Raw genomic sequence first — 17,811 nt, 5'->3', positions numbered from 1 at the left:
CCACGGCACTCACTCTAGCCTGGGCAACAGAGTGAGACTCTGTCTCAAAAAAAAAAAAAAAAAAGAAAATGTGATATACATATTCCATGGAGTACTACTCAGTCATAGAAATGAATAAAATAATATATTTTGCAGCTACTTGGATGGAGCTGGAGACCATTATCCTAAGTGAAGTATTGCAGGAATGGAAGCCAAACATCACATGTTCTCACTTATAAGTGGGAGCTAAACTAGGGATACATACACTCATAAAGTGATGTAATTGACAAAGAAAACTAAGAAGGGGGGTGGGGAGGGTGAGAGATTAAAAACTACCTATTGAGTACAATGCACACTATTCTGGTGATGGATACATTAAAAGCCCTGACTTCAGCCATTATACAATTCATCCATGTAACTTCCTCAATCTATTGAAATAAAAAAATAGCCAATTCCCAAATGTATCCAAGACAAAGCATTCATTTAAAAAGTTGTGTTACTTATTTTTTTAAAGAGATAAATTGGAGCATAACCTGAAAGAATTTTAATTGTAGACTAAAGTGTTTCACTAATGTAATCAATTATATGAAGTAGAGTAGAAACCATTGAATATGTTGACTAGATGATGCTAGCATCTCTCCATGTGCAACTCAAGGGAGGATTGTGGGGTGGGCATGGTGGCTCATGCCTGTAATCCTAGCACTCTGAGAGGCCAAGGTGGAAGGGTTGCTTGAACTCAGGTGTTCAAGACCAGACTGAGCAAAAGTGAGACCCCATCTCTACTAAGATTATCTGGGTGTCGTGGCACACTCCTGTAGTCCCAGCTACTCAGGAGGCTGAGGAAGGAGGATTGCTTAAGCCCAGGAGTGTGAGGTTATAGTGAGCTATGTTCGATGACACCACTGCACTCTACCTAGGGCGACAGAGTGAGACCCTATCTCAAAAAAAAAAAAAAAAAAAATTGAACCCTCTTCTCACTCCCCCACCCCACTTCAAAAATATATATATATATTTTAAAAAGCTTTTAAAAAGGGAGTATTGTGTTTCATATTAGCAAAAGAGAATAGTATTAGAGTTTTGGGTTATCTACACTCAAATCCATAAAGATTAGTCACTCAAGCAATGGGTAAGAGAAACACAGAGGCCTTTGCTTCCCTTACCATGTCTTTGGTTAACTATGCTTACTTTATTTTCAAATTTTCTTCTCAGCCTTCAGACTGAACAAAGGATATATATTCCTAGACCCTCTTATATATCCCAAAACTTATGACTTCAGTGTTTTGTTCAGTGTTTGTCTTGCTGTTAATTCTAACCCTCCTTCATTGATGCAATTTATAGTTTGAGCTAACTTGCCTAGTATATTTAAGAAGCCAGTGTGCAGGATCGGGGAGTGAAGGGTGGGAAGACAGCAGTTAACATGGTCACAGAGAGGTCCAGTATGACTCGGCATGTATTTATTCCCTAGACACCTCTCTTTCTATGCTCTTCTGTGCTTCTCCTCACTGGCTTCCAGTAGGTCTAAGAGCTTTAACTGTTTCTCCTCTCAGGAATTTCACCTACATTCTTCCCATAACCTGGAACACCCTTCCACTCTATCTTCCCTTTGGCCACAGGCTCAGCTCAGCATCTGGTTTCAGTGTATTCTGCCTTGACCACAGAATCTAAGGTCATCCTCATTTTCTTTCTCCTATTGGAACTTCTTTGTTTCATTTCATAATTACTTACAAGTTGAATGTATGTATATTAATATTCACATGTTTAATATTTATGTTATGTTCCAGGAGCGGAGTCCATGTTTATGTCTTGTTTTTGTTATTAGTAATATTTTTGATTTTGCAATGTCATAACTCTATAAACCTAGTATGTTATATAATGCCACATACATATTCAGACTTTCTCAACTAGGATTGTGTGAGGGAATTAAAACCTAATGTCTTAAGACATTTATTTCATGTAATAAAATAACTTCTCTACTGTGCATCCACATTAATAAAAATTATATTCCATTATTGGAAAACTTAAGAACATAGCCACTCAAATCACATTCCTTATAATCTGACTCTTTCAAGAAAGCTTTATTGAGAAATGCTGTGCCACTTAATATTTGATGAATGAATGAATGAATAAATAAATAAGAAATATTTAAAGGTCCAACAAAAAGCTTTGATTCTTTAAAGTTTTTCATGTAACCAAGCTCTAAATAACATTTTTGTTTTATTAACAACCATAAAATTTTACTTCTTTGGCACTTGCCACATTCTGGGTGATTAGTTATGTATTTTTTCTTTTCATTTTTTAGAGACTATAAGGTCCTAAGGGAAATATTCATATGGGCTTAGTCTTTGTTTTGAATGTAACAATTAATATTTGCTAAATGAATTAGTGTCATATAATTATTATGGATTCAATACATATGTTTTAAAAAAAGAGAAAAATCTCTGTTCTATTTATTTTATAAAGTTTTCAATTGATTAAAGCTAATTGGTAAAGCAATAATAGAAAAATAATCAAATACAGTATTCATCTGAGTCAAAAATATATAATATACACCTATAATCCTAGTACTCTGGGTGGCCAAGGTGGGAGGATTGCTTGAACTCAGGAGTTCAAGACCAGCCTGAGCAAGAGTGAGACCCCATCTCTACTAAAAATAGAAAAATTAGCTAGGTGTCATGGCGTATGCCTGTAGTCTCAGCTACTCAGGAAGCTGAGCCCAGGAGTTTGAGGTTGCAGTGAGCAATAAGGATGCCACTGCACTCTACCAAGGCCAAAAGAGTGAGACTCTGTCTCAAAAAAAAATAAAAAATAATAAAATTAAAATACAGAACTTTTTTAAGTGAATGCTTCATTCTAATTTGTATACTCAGCCTTATACTCAGACTTAATCTCAGCCATTCTGTTTGGGTATGCAAGTGTATTTGTGTTTTTTATTTGTATTCCCTGATCACTAATGAGGCTGAACATTTTTAATATGCTTATAGGCTTTTTTTATATTTTCTTTTGTCAATTGCTTTTAAATGTCTTTTTCACATATTTTTATATTAAGCCTTTTGTCTTTTTTCTAATTGGTTTATAAAATCTTTGCATATGTTTTATACTCCATACAGAAGTCATTTGTGATTTGAATAAGGAAAATCCAATCTCTTAACCTTAGAAAAATAAACTAAAAGGCTGCAAGACTAACACTAATTAAATGCTTAGGAATTACAACCCATGTATTTACTGAAACATCAGGCCTACTGTAAAATATGTTTCTAAGCAAATATTTTTGCTGACATTTGCTTACTTCAGAATCATGTAAATGGCACTACATTTCATTCACAAATACCTGTTGTTGGTTCAATAGAAAAATATGGTTGGCCTTGTAATAAGCTGTATAGGAGACGAGCATGATTACCAGTTGAAGGATCATCAGCATCACTTGCTGTCACCTGGATGACTAACGTTCCTGAAGAGAAAATATGTATTAACAGTAAATTAAGACTGTGGTCTTATTCAAGGATGAATTCAGTTCTGTAAAGCATTCTGTCTTTACCAAAGCAAAATGATTTTATAAAATGAAAACTCAGTTCTTTTAAAAGTAATACCTTCTTGTGTAGACAAAAGAATATACCTTTTATAAAATGTCCCTAATTCTCATATGCAATGTTGAATTTTAAACATGTACATTTGTGACATAAGGTATAACTTTTAAACAATTCATTATAATGTATAATTTATCAATTCTTAATCTTTCCAATATGTGTTCTTAGTGGAGGAATCAAAAAGAACTTGGAAATGATTTTCACCAAAAAGTCATAGTGTAGCCTGTCCCTTAAAAGACTGTGAAATGTTGATAAATATATATAAAGATTATTGAAATGAGCTTGAAAGAGTATCCAGTTGGGGATGGGCATAATATTTAGCTTGTTCAATTACTTTCTGTAATATACCTACTTGTTTTGAAGAATTAAGAAAAAAAGTAAAACAAAATCTTGCATATATTGACAAGGTAAGCATTCTCATTAAAAATCAGTAATAAGCAATAAAATCATGTGTAATAAATATTTGTACTTTTGAAATTAATGCTACATTTAAAAAATTATTTACTGAAAAATATTGTGCTTTTTAATTTGCTTTCTGTAAACACAGAATTGAGCATTATGGATCTTGTTAGAAATCCATATTTGTTGGAACGCTATGTACTGTGTTGATAAGAATGGCAACACAAATGGCACAAAATCAGATAGCCTCTGTGGTTTTCTTTACAGCTAGCATAATGAATTTTCCCATCACAATCCAATGTTATAAACTGAAACACTCTAATAGGCAACCCTTCTATACTTTACTAATTGTTGAAACTTTAACTGCTGCTTTCTTTGCTGTTCTGTCTTGTCATTGTTAGGATAGTTGTTTAATGTTTGTTTTAATAGCATATAGCATATTTTACTCAAGTAGAATTTCTTCTTATTCATATAATGTTAATAGGTAACACTCACACCTCATTCAAAAATCAAGAGCAGTATAATACATGAAAAGAAAACTCTTCACCTACCCCTTCCAATACTTACTCATTTCCCCAATTATTCCATGTATAGACACATATTACTTTTAAATGTTTTAAAAATATCTTTCTGTAGTTATTGTGGAGAGTTATTCCAATAAAATGGTTCATAGGGACCACCAGTTTAATCAGTCTGTATTGGACAAGACTTGTTCTTTTAACTACCGTTCTGTGCACATATTCATTTACTCCTCCCACTTTTCCTCATTGTCTCTGTATTATTTCTTTCCATAGGGGTTTCCCAACGCTAGTTTCCAGAACTATACTACCTGTCTTTAGCTTCAGAAGCCACCCTAAAAATCATAGTACTGTTAGTTATTAATCGAAGTACATTTTTAGTAATCTAAGTCTTTAGAGTTCCTAACCTGGGATTATACAAATAAGAACCAGGACGATCCAGCAAATGCAATGACCCACAGAAGATGACTGCATTTCGATGATAGAAATATAAGTCATGTAGTTAGGTTCTCTTTCCCAAGCCAGCTTTTTTTTTTTTTTTAGCACATTTTATATTGATAGCTTCCCTTACCTCTAACAAAAACTTACCTCTTCAGTGTCTGAATGAATATGTCATTCCCTTGTTCTCTACATTAGGTTTCTAAATAGAAAACCTAATGTAGCCTGTTCATGAATTACACAAAATAATTTCTCTATATGGAAAATAAAAGAAGTCAAACTCTTAGGAACCTTAGTGGATAAAAACAGTTTGATATTATAAATATCCAGAATTCCTCTCATGTGAATTTAATAGGGAGTTCAATTTCTAGGGAAATACTTGTTATTCTCTCTTATGAATATTTTGAAACTTTTAAAATAACAGTACCAAACCTATAGAAGTGGGGTAATTCTACAATGTTTCAGGGGTGTCAGTGCTTGAGAAGAACCACTGATGACTACTCAGGGATTTACTCTTTATATTTATGCATGTGAGAAGATATATATATTTATGTATATATGTATATATGAATGTATATGTAAGTATATGTATATGTGTATATATCTCTAATTAAGATGTCAAAAATATATAGCAATATTTCTAAAACTTTAATGAATGTAGTTTTACTCAATTTGTACTCATGTTTTGGAAATATTGGCCATATAAATCAGAAGGATTTTAGCAATGTTCAATTTTTATATCACCCTATTTATCTTTGTTTTATTTTATTCTGTTGTTTCCTACTTTCTCTTTTCCTTTTTCATTTATTATTGATATCACCTTTCACAGAATACAGATCAAACAATTTTAAATTCTCTTGAATATTTTCTAAAAGTTCTTTTTTTTTTTTTTTCTTTAAAAAGTGAAAAGACCAGCAGAGTTGCTCAGCGGAAGCGTGCTGGGCCCATAAAAAGCCAACCGAGGGAAGTAGACTGGTATATTTTACTAGTCAGTATTTTAAATCTTGCAGAAATCCTTAAGAAAAACTAGGACAAATGTTTCCAGGACAAAGTGACAGAAAAACAAGAGTAAAGCAGGACTATCCTGAGTAACACTAGAGACCTGATCACTCCATGTTAGTACCACTGTGACAGTGTAAAATGACCACCAGATTGCAGATAAAGGGAAGTGAAAATAATCCTGAAAGGATATGCATATGTTGAACTGCCTCACCCTTAAATCTTATTATTATACCTTAAGACATCATCTAGTAATTATAATTGAGTAGCTCATGGCAACTCTTAAAAGTTTAAATCAGATCCTTGAAATCAAATTAGTAAGGGATACAAACAGTGAGAAAATCTTTCTCTTGGGGACCCAAGGGTCCCAAGGTCGGCCTGTCCGTCAGAGTGGAGTCACCATAACTCGATCAGAGATGGCAGAGCTATTTGAGAATGCAAAGAGCCAAGAGGACTGGACTGTTGCAGCCTAAAGATCCTCTTAAATCATTTTGCATTTATCATTTTAAGTGAACAAAAATGTAAATAGAAAAAAATTCTCTTAGAATCATATTATAATTAGCAACTTATCAGTTTATTTATTCTAATAATAAACATCAAATATATTTAATATATTTCTATTATTATTATGGCATGGATAGTTGATGTCATTTTCCTGTATCACTCTGGAGAGATTTTTCATAACAAATTTAAAATATTAATTCTCTCCTTCTAGATAGCTTCTGAATCTTGACAACTTTCTATTGCAAAAGGTCTTTATGAAAATAAGTTTAAAACAATATTTGACTTTGCTCATTTTATCAGATACACTATTTGCAGAAACTTATTGCTATGTAGATGACACAAGATATAAACGTACTAAGTTCCTGAGGGGAATATAGTAGTTTATTAGTCTCTGAAAACTGCATTTGCTAATGTACTTTTTCATTTGTTATGATGTAGAAATTTTAATGAGATGCTGGTCTATTCATATGATAAAATATTTATTATGTATGTGAAATTACATATAAATTACACATTCTCTTGTGATGTTTAAAAGTGTTAAACTTTTTAAAACTGCATAAAATTTTTGAAGATTGAAATCATTAAGGACATGGATAATATAATTGCTCAACACATCAGAACTATTCTTCCACCACTGGGTAAAACCTCCTGTAAGAATAGTGTAAATCTGTCTATATTGACTTATGTGGATTTTATCATCAACCAGTTTTACAGAGGACTGGATTATTCTCAATCAAATATTTAACATTAATAACAAAACTTTATTGGATGGTATCATTTCATGTCACATACAATGTTTTATCCACTAGTGATTATGGGAGACATCCAAACATAAAAGAGTGATAAATTATCTTATGTAGACCAATTTAGACATCATGTAGGCAATAGAGAAGTCAGCAAGCTATGGCAAAGACATTTCATAATTAAAGCTTACATTTATTAGAGAATAATGAAGTATGGGTACCATAGTTTATTACAGTGAATGCTAAGATTTAAACTGTACATTTCAAAATGATTCATTTATTTTAATATGTAATATTTTATTGGTTTTGAATTCAGTGGTAATAAGGTTAATAGGATTTTCTTACAACGGGGATATAAATTGTATATAGAAAAGCTATTTTTATATGTACTTTTAGTTTGAGTACACCTTGATTAATCTGGAACAAATTTATTGAGATGTTGAGTATAATGGTCAACTCCAAAGCAGCATAGATTGAATAACATTATTTTGACCTACACTCTGAATCTATGATTATAATAACAACAAAGCAGATATAAGATGAATTAGGTAATCGAGTGATCAAATTCATGATAAAAATAATGGTTTCATCAGCACATTTCTCACTCCTTCACACTGAAACCTTATTTTATTAGTATGAGAAGCATTATTTATCTATAAGTACTGATTAGTCCATCCTTACGGTATTTATATTTGAGATGCAATAACTTTACAACCTAAAACCTCCATTAGAAGATGGAAAACAGCTAGTATTTTCTCACTTGTCACCTTAAATGTGTATTCTTCAATTATTTTTTGTTTTTCTGTCCACAATCACTGAAAACTAGATCATTCTTATTATTTTCGTGTGGTATTTTTAACATCTGTACATTTTTATAATCTGAGATAATATTAATAGAATTTAAATCAAAGCAAATTATAGTGTGTTTAATTAAAACTAACATTTGGAGGACTAAGAAGAATAATCTGTCCCAATCTCAATCATTTTCAACTTATGTGTCCAAAGGCATAAGGTTCATAGAATCTAATTTCAGATGTTAGGAATTTCAGAAAATGAGGACTTTTATTTTTCTGAAAAATAACTGAAATTTAATTTGTGTGTATTTTAAATTAATTGCATTTGATCTCTCTTTTTATAATGGTTCTGCATTACAGCATATGTGTGCCATATTGATGATAGAGATTATTAAAGAGAATTTTTTATCTGATTTTCAAAAAAAACTTGCAATTTAAAATACAATATTTTAAAATAATTGCAGAGTTCAGTATAACCCACTTTATTTGTACTTCCAATCTAAAATGCTATTATAGTCTTTCTTAACTGGTAAGGTAAAATGAGTCTCACTCATAAGTTACCTTTTTTGCTTTCAAAAGCATCCTGGTTTTGATAATAAAATGATTAACATCAGTGTAAGGAATGTTAGACACTTGCTAATGTTAAAAACAATGCACTCAGTGACTACTGTTATAAAAAATTTGGTGGAGGATATGTATTTGGTAAAGCTCCAAAGAGTGAGGATGGAGAATATATTTACTAAACAATATATTCTTCTTGTTTTCTTTTTTTTTTTTTTGAGACAGAGTCTCACTCTGTTGCCCAGGCTAGAGTGAGTGCCGTGGCGTCAGCCTAGCTCACAGCAACCTCAAACTCCTGAGCTCAAGCGATCCTCCTGTCTCAGCCTCCCGAGTAGCTGGGACTACAGGCACGCGCCACCATACCCGGCTAATTTTTTCTATATATATATTTTAGCTGTCCATATAATTTCTTTCTATTTTTAGTAGAGGTGGGGTCTCGCTCTTGCTCAGGCTGGTCTCGAACTCCTGAGCTCAAACGATCCGCCCACCTCGGCCTCCCAGAGTGCTAGGATTACAGGCGTGAGCCACCGCGCCCGGCCTCTTCTTGTTTTCTATAGGCAGGAAATATATAAAACTAAATTTTAAAGGAGTCAAGTTTAAAATTTTCTTTTAACATATACACATACAAACATATATAATAAAGTGCATTAACTCTAATGAGCATTCATAATGTATAAACCATAAATATTTCTTTCTTTTCTTTTTTTCTTTTTCTTTTTTTTTTACTGGGGCCCAGGAATATAAATATTTCTTATTGTTGTTTTTCACACAATGTGACCTAACTTGATTCACTTTTAGCAGGATTATGTACTGCAGAAAATAAATCACCCAACTGCTTTTTAAGATCACGTGAAAGTAAGAGTTAGGTGTTTACCACAAATTTACTTTTAGGTACAACTATGAATTGTCATTGGCATAATCAGCCAAAGCAGTCTTAATTGCTTATTAAACACATGCTACGTCTATTTTAAATGCCACCTCTTTTCTTGATATGGCTAAAGTTTTATATAAAAACTAGCAACTTTTATTGAAAGGGAAGATTAAAGCTTTGACAGGCTGCTATTCAGTTACAACCAAAAGGACATATAAATGAATATGCAGCTTCTGCACTGAAAAATTTCAGAATGATGAGTCACTATTTAGCAATTACCTGCAGCACCTTGGGTCACTATATTCTTCAACCCACATTCGTGGAGTCTCTTTGGATTTCACATCTACTTATATCCTCTATTCATATCCCAAAGCGGTCTATTCACTTACATAGCATTTTTATCCATCCATGCACCCATTCGTTTATTTATTCTATCATTCCAAACATCAGGTGCTTTGTGACTCCTGGCCTAATAGATCTTACATTTATTTGTGGAAGAAAGATAATAACTTTGCAAATCCAAAGTGACAAGTGGGAAAACATCATGGTTTATCTCAATTTCACTTGAAAGTTCTAGTTTGAAAGTAATTGCATTTCAAATATAAATGTAATCAGTAAAAGCCGATCATTACTTGTAAATAAATGTGTTTAACAAACAACAAGTACTTTGCAATTTTCTTGGTTTTCTCCAAACCAAATTCTAAGTTTAAAGTGCAGATTGAAATATGATAATAGACAGTTGATTCTAATACAACAGAAATATATTTTAAAACGATAACAAACAATAAAATATGTGCAATGGTTGCTTTTTAAAGAACAAAATAGTTGGGTAAGGAATTTGGAAGCAAGGTCGATACTCAAGAATCCATTAAATATTCGTGGACATAGAAAAAAAGATGAAGGGCCGGGCGCGGTGGCTCACGCCTGTAATCCTAGCACTCTGGGAGGCTGAGGTGGGCGGATCGTTTGAGCTCAGGAGTTCGAGACCAGCCTGAGCAAGAGCGAGACCCCATCTCTACTAAAAATAGAAAGAAATTATATGGACAGCTAAAAATATATATAGAAAAAATTAGCCGGGCATGGTGGCGCATGCCTGTAGTCCCAGCTACTCGGGAGGCTGAGGCAGGAGGATCGCTTAAGCCCAGGAGTTTGAGGTTGCTGTGAGCTAGGCTGATGCCACGGCACTCATTCTAGCCAGGGCAACAAAGCGACACTCTGTCTCAAAAAAAAAAAAATAAAGAAAAAAAGATGAAGAATTAAGGATATAGTTTGGTAAAATAATTCACAGTATTCATTAAATATTGAGATTGAAGAAAAAAGAGAATCATGTATAATTTAGTTATTTGATTTTTTAACCTCTAAACAAAGTCAACAAAAATGCAGAAATGCTTTAGAGGGAAACTGTTAGTTAAAAGGCTGACAGAACATTAGGAATATTTTATTTCATATTAGACAACATTTCTGATAGCAACTGACCACTGCTCTGTTGGTTCCTTCCTCTCATGGAAAGGTTTAAGAAGTGCTCGTTGATTTGTGTATGATTGCATGCAACACCTGAAACCTAACTGGCACTCCCCCAGGATGTATTGACTAGATAATCTAGACAAGTATCTCCAATTTCAATGCAAAAATAGATCTGTGGTAGTATAGACCGAACCATGTTTTGTAATCTGTACTGACACCATGATTCCAATAATGTATTGTACAAACAATAATTTCTTTGTGGGCTCACTATCCAACTCTCTAAAATGGCTGTTTTGTACCTCTCCTTCTCTCTCTAAAATTATACTCCTTTGTTCTCAATTACTGTATTTGTTATCATAATTCACTGATAAAATAGAAGCAAACACTTATTAACTTATTGGTTATGAAACAATATATCAGCCTACTTGAATCTCTCCCTTCTACTTGTGCCCTGGATTCCAAGACTCTTGTTTTAAGAAAGTTTAATATAGTAGTAGCTATATTCCTTTTGGATCATTCCCTATTGTATACAAGCATATAAGTGTGATTAAATTTCCCATCTTAATAAACAAACAGCAATAAACCAACAAAAAAATCCTCTTGACTTAATCTCCCTCTAGCTAGTGTCTCACATCTCTATTTTCTCCCTGTAGCATAACACTTCTTAAACACTTCTTAAAGTGTTATGCTACATTGTTGGCTGAATTCACTGTTACTTCCTCTTCTTCCATTTATGACATAGAATAGTCTCCAATGGGTATTTGTGCAATAGCACAAATTAAACCAAACTTTTCTTATCAAAATCGTCAGAGGCCTTCACTTTGCCAAATCAAAAGTCACTACTCTGTTTTGAGTTTCTTCAAACTCATAGCAGCATTCCACACAGTTAGAAGATCTCTTCTTCTGCAACATCTTTTCTCATGTTTTTCTCTTCTTCTTGTTATCACTGGCCAATTCCATTCATTCCAATTTGCCAGCCAACCCCCTACTACTTAACAGTCAAATCAGGCTGTATACTTTTCTCTTCCCTACCTGCATTCTCTGCCAAAGCAATCACATTCATTGCCATGCCCTACACATTTGCTATGTGTCAACAACTCCTGTATTGGTGTATGCAATCCTAATCACTCTATGTGGAAGTATTTTCCTAGCATAGGGCATGGCTAACCTCTTTGGATCATTCTCCTCACATATCAGCTCCTAAAATGTCCCTCTTTCCTCCAGGCAATTAATCATCATCACACTTCACTCATACTTAACACTTAAATAACCTACTTTATTAAATATTACCCTGTTTATTTAAAATTATTCTTGTTTGTGTGTTATAACTAAAATATAAGTTTCGTACTAGCAATTGACTCCTGTATCTCTTTTATAATTCTATCCCTAGTTTCAAAGAAAGATTCCTGGCACAAGTTAGGTCCATAATATATAACTGTTGAGAAAGAAAGAGGAGGAGGAAGAGGGGCAGGAGGAGGAAGACAGAGAATAAGGAGATAGAGGAGGGTATAATAGGAGAAGGAGGATGAAGGGGAGATAGAGAAGAAAGGGAATGGAGGGAGGAGGAAGAAGAACTGTGTCTTTGCCCAGCTACCAAAATAGAATAATTTTAAAGTGCTATTTACATCTAATGATAATTTGTCCTGATATATATTACACAGGTAAATTTGTTTATGCTCTAGTTAATACTTATGTGTTCTAAACAATGTAAACTAGCATCTTTAAATTTCTACCTGGAATGTTAAAAATGAAGAATCAGGAAAATATATGACAGGATATCTATTTTTAGAATTATTGACTAATGAATTGAAAATTTGGTAATGCAGTTTTGAAGAATGTTAGCATAATTTAAAATGACCATTATTGAATTACATTTATTTGTCACAGTAAAATAAATCCTTGAATTAAATTTTACCATGTATTATACTATGAAAATTATTTGAGTGAATAAATGAGAGAAGAAATTTTGAATAACCGTAATTCCTGCCCCACCCCGTTCCCCACCCAGTGGAAAGCTATTTATGACTTCTAAGGCAATCAATTCTTATATCTTATGGAAATCATTCTTTTCTCTGTGTATTATATTTAAAACATTAATAACAATAACATTGGGCTTTGAAAAGGAATTTGAAATGAATATAACCACGCACAGGTGTTCAACTATTTTGTTTTGTTTTTGGTCTTCTTGTTCCATGATTTTGATGCATATTAGTTGTTTTCATCTTAAAAATTATTTTCTTCTATTTCCACATACATATCTGACAGAATTATCTTTTTTTTTGAGATACAAAGGTATATTTTGTTTTGAAAAAGAAATTCTTATATTTAAGAGAATAGTAAATAAACAGGCTAAAGAATTTTATGAATTACTCAAATAAACATATCTAGCCTTTTTTTCTATTGCTTTGAAGATTGGGATGACATTTTAATAGAACAAATAATTTATTGATGTATATATGATTTTTTACAAAAATTTAATGCATAGTCTAAGTTCTCACATATTTTACTTAAACACGTTTGTAGAAGGAAGTACTAGTGTAGAACTTTAAATAATTCACTTCCAAAATATATGCTTGAAATTTTAAATCTGTTTTCATTGTTAATATTTCTTTGATGTAAATAATATGCAATACCTTCTGGAGACATCTCTGGTACAATGGCCTCATAAGGTTCATCTAGGAATTTTGGTTCATTGTCATTGATATCCGAAACTCTGATGACAAACTCAGACTCAGGTTCCACAGCCCTTCCAGTAGTGATGTCTATTACCTGGGCTCTTAGGATGTAGAGGGATCGTTCTTCTCTATCAAGCTTCTGTACAGCATATATGTCACCTGTTCTTTCATCAATGGTAAAAATACTTTCAGCTCCATCTCCCAAAAGTTTGTACTGGAAAGAGTTGTTTCCATTGTCTAAATCAGATCTTAGCTGCAAATGCAAAGAGGGATAATTTAATGTCTACACATCTGAAATGGACAAATCAAATTTAAATTTTATTTTCATGTATGTTAATTATTCCCTAAGTTAATAATTCTATATAATTTCCACATTATATTAAATAAGGTCAAATATCAATTTCAAAATTAAAATTTATCACCAGGCAGAGGAAAAAGTCTGAATTTTCAATGTAAAGAACTATACAAATTTTATTATTAGAAATAGATGATTCTAATTACAAACTATAATAATTGAAAAATAAAGCCTCTTTAATAAATTATTAACAACGCATTTGGTTTAAGTTTGATTCATGATTACATTGTTAGTCCATAAAACCATACTCTCAAATATTTATATTAGGTTAGGACTTGGAGACAGATAAGAAAATAATAATCTAGGTGTATTTAGACAGTTACATTCTGTCTCTTGGCTGAAAAACATAGAAAACATGAAAATACTAGAAAGGAAATTAGAGAGTATAATGAGAAGATAGTAATCTCAACCTATTAGATATTTAACATATGCCACAATATCTATAATTTGCTTTATATTAGTGTTTTCAAGTACCATTCAAAACAACATTGTGAAATACATATTATTTCGTATATGATGAATGTATACGATATACATATATGAGATAATCACTGTTTCTATATAGAAGAAAATAGAGACTCTGAAAATAGAGACTCTGAAAATCTCTGAAAATCTTCCAGAGTCACTTGGTTTTTGTGTAGATTTGTGATGTAGACCACAGGGCTTCTAATCCCAGATCCTCCCCTAATAATAACTAAGTAACATAATCGTTAGCCTTTGATTTTTAGCCAGAAGATATAAACCTCTTTCTTTTCAACATATTCTACTTAATTTTCAAATACATTTTTCCTGTGCCCTTATTCTTTTATTTTTTTAAAAACAAAGTAGATTTGTTCATTATTCATAGTGTTGATTAATTATTTATAATTTTGAATATACATGTAAAAAACAAGTATAATTTTGATGTAAATTAGTTGCATGGTTTTTCATATCTAAATTATTTCTACATAAAAGAGGATGCATGCCATGATCCTCTAATTATTGCAAATCCGTGTTTTCTTGATTCACCATTTATGAATGTACTCTTCTTCAAAGTTAAAAGACTCTCTGAAAGTTCACAAAGTTAACCATGAATTACAGTCCTAAACAAATTCATAACTTTTCTGATGGCTCAAGTTATAATTTAGTGTTATGAACTAATTAATAAATTTTTCTATGTGATTGTGGAAAAAAATCTAAGATACTTAAATCAATGAATTTAGCATTTTTTTAATAATGTGTTGAATATCAGTGCTATGTAATGAAAGAAACAAATTGAGAAAAATAACATCCAGGTTGACTTTCTGCTTATAGCTCTTTAAATTTGATAGTCTTCAATTATTCATAAAATAAAAAGGAATTATCTATGCCATGATGTTAAGAAACTAAGGAAAACAATTCCAATCAATATATTAAATGAGCAATGCATGGCCCATATGTTAAAAATGACATCATTTCAATGTATTTTGAGAATGTATTCAATATTAGAATTAAGATATATTAAATTCAGTAATGAATAAATGTATCCCAAACATATGCACAGTGTAATTTTCAAAGACTAGTAAGCTTGATATTTTTAAGACCCAGATAAAAGGGGAAAAAGCAACCCAAAAAAGTTTACTTGAATACTTGTCTCTTCCTGTCACAAAATGCATATGCTAATCATATTTTAATTTCATGTACTCTAGTATTACAAAATTTTCTATACATCTACTCAAAAAATATTTTCTGAAGAAGGCGGCTACTATCAATTGTGCAAACCAATATCACTTTACAATCTCACTTAATTGTACTTTTCAATATTAATTTCTTTTAACAAATGGATCCAAGGGAGAGTTATCTTGGACACATCAGCCACATTTTATTTTTACTAGCTCTTTAATTACAAGCACCTAAACATTCATTATTGTTCTCTTTTACACCAGTTATCTGTATGGTGTTTAAGCCTAATGAGTTTGTTTAGAGGGAAAACATCTGTTAGAGCATTTTCATAAATATTTTTATTGAATGAAACAATAGACCAAACCAATCACTATGTGAAATGAAGTAGCAGGAGATTTGTGTAGGAAGTAGAAACAAACTAGAAAATGTGACAGCCCCAGAGACAGTCTTTGTCCCAGTCACACTGATGCACTTCCTGTGACACCTTATTTACTGAAAGTAACCAGCTCATCTTAGCCTGTCACCCCATTCAGTGATGGGAGAGCCAGCACATGGTGCTCTGTGGAGTCCATTATAAGAATGGCTGGGGACACCCCTAGTCACCTAGCAGACACTTAACTGTGGACCTCGTTAGTGCCATCCGTGCTTGTGATTTACCTGCAATCATCTTAGAAAATAAAAAGGGATGAAAAATATCATTTATAGCAGGTGTGTGCCCTCACATGTTTTGAAACCTGTTTGCCTAAAATCCTAACCTAAAGCATAAGGAATAATTATCTTTATTGAATGTACTCATATACATTTGGCTGATAGCATAGGTGAACTTTACAGAGTCCAGACACAATTTTAACACTGTAGCTCTCCTGAAAGGGCTAGAAAAAGAAAGTTAATAAATTTTGAGTGCTTTACCCTTTGGGCCCAATTAAATTTTAGTACCAGTTAATTAGCGGTTAAACTTATTTCAGTTCATTCATCTAGAGAAAGAACCATACAGAAAAGGACATGATATTGTAATTACCTCTGTTTAAAGAAAATCAAATAATAAAATAAAAACCAAAAACATAAATAGGAGATGTTCTGTCTCATTAAGGAATTGTTCTTAAAATATATTCTTCTAAGAAAGTGGAGATAATTATTCCTTATACTTTAACTTTACTAATCAAATAAACTGTGTAGTCTTCTGAAGCTACTTAACTGTGAAAGGATATGGTATTAATCTGCTTCATTAAAAATGAATGAGGGGTAAATCAACAGCTACTTAGCATAACAGAAAATCAAGTTAAATACTGTTCGTAAATGATATTTGTCTCAGTGTGCCTGCTTTGATCCATTGCCAAAAATAACACCATCAAATTTCCAGATGTTGATAAATGAGGGCTGTGTTTTCATACAGGAGACTAAAGTGAAACTTAAAAATGGGAGCTATCCCTCTTTCTCAAGTTTTTAGTGGATGTTTTAGGTGCTTGTGTATCTGAATCAATTAATTGTGCTGGTGTATTAGAATTTCTAATGGATCCACTGAGAAAATAGAGAACTCATCAAATCCCAAAACTTCCCCAACGCATTTATTTACATTGTTCTGCTATTTACAGTGACACTTCTAGAAAATAAGCACCTGGCCTATGTGATGAGTCGTATTTATTTCTTCTGGTACAAAAAACTGATTCCACACCCAGCCACGCTTCACTATCAAATGATATCCCACTGGCTGCTTAGCTTTCTCAGTTTTAAAGTTTGCTGTTGCTATAAGGCAAGGCCATAGGAGAGGCATTTCCAACATGAAAAGTAGCAGTAAACAACTATTCATTCTGATGACTCTTTTTATTCCAATTGTTACTCGTCAGAAGAAACAGGATGATGCAAACAAAAGTCTTCTCTTCCTTTATAGTCTTTTTTGCTCTTGTATATGTTTCATATTCCTGAAGCATAAGAAACAAAATAAAATTTGACATTTTAAAATAACATTTTCTCACATAATTACTAAGGTTACAATTTTCATGTCTGAAAAGAATGGAATAAAAATATACATTTAATTTATCTACCAATTAAGCTAGTTAATTATATTTTGTAGCTCAGCAATGATTTGATTAGAATAATTATAAATTTCTGCTCAGGCACTGTTCATTTTAAACTGCAGTCATAAATCTGCCTGAAGGTTGAAAAATTGCTCTGGGACTCTACTGGATTGACAGCTGACATTGAGGTAGAATTTTTTTTTTTTTATTTGGCTTGCTTACTTTCTCAGTAAAACTCAAACTATCTTGTTAAAGCAACAGTCAAGCCAGG

At 32.3% G+C, this 17,811-nt stretch overlaps 1 protein-coding gene across 1 annotated transcript in view; it reads right to left on the bottom strand.

Moving 5' to 3' along the window:
- Positions 1–17,332, bottom strand: part of CDH19 (cadherin 19) — a 55,485-nt gene extending 38,153 nt beyond the window's left edge. Inside the window, exons 1-3 of the mRNA XM_069467882.1 lie at positions 17,141–17,332; positions 13,488–13,782; positions 3,308–3,427 (exon numbers count right to left, since the gene is read on the bottom strand). Coding sequence (XP_069323983.1) covers positions 3,308–3,427; positions 13,488–13,782; positions 17,141–17,332 — 607 coding nt within the window. The remainder of the gene's footprint in view (positions 1–3,307; positions 3,428–13,487; positions 13,783–17,140) is intronic.
- Between the last annotated feature and the right edge of the window lie 479 nt (positions 17,333–17,811).

The sequence above is a fragment of the Eulemur rufifrons genome, chromosome 5 (assembly GCF_041146395.1).
Source record: "Eulemur rufifrons isolate Redbay chromosome 5, OSU_ERuf_1, whole genome shotgun sequence".
NCBI lineage: Eukaryota > Metazoa > Chordata > Mammalia > Primates > Lemuridae > Eulemur > Eulemur rufifrons.
Note: the sequence above shows the minus strand (reverse complement) of the source record. Positions and strands in the feature narration are given on the sequence as shown.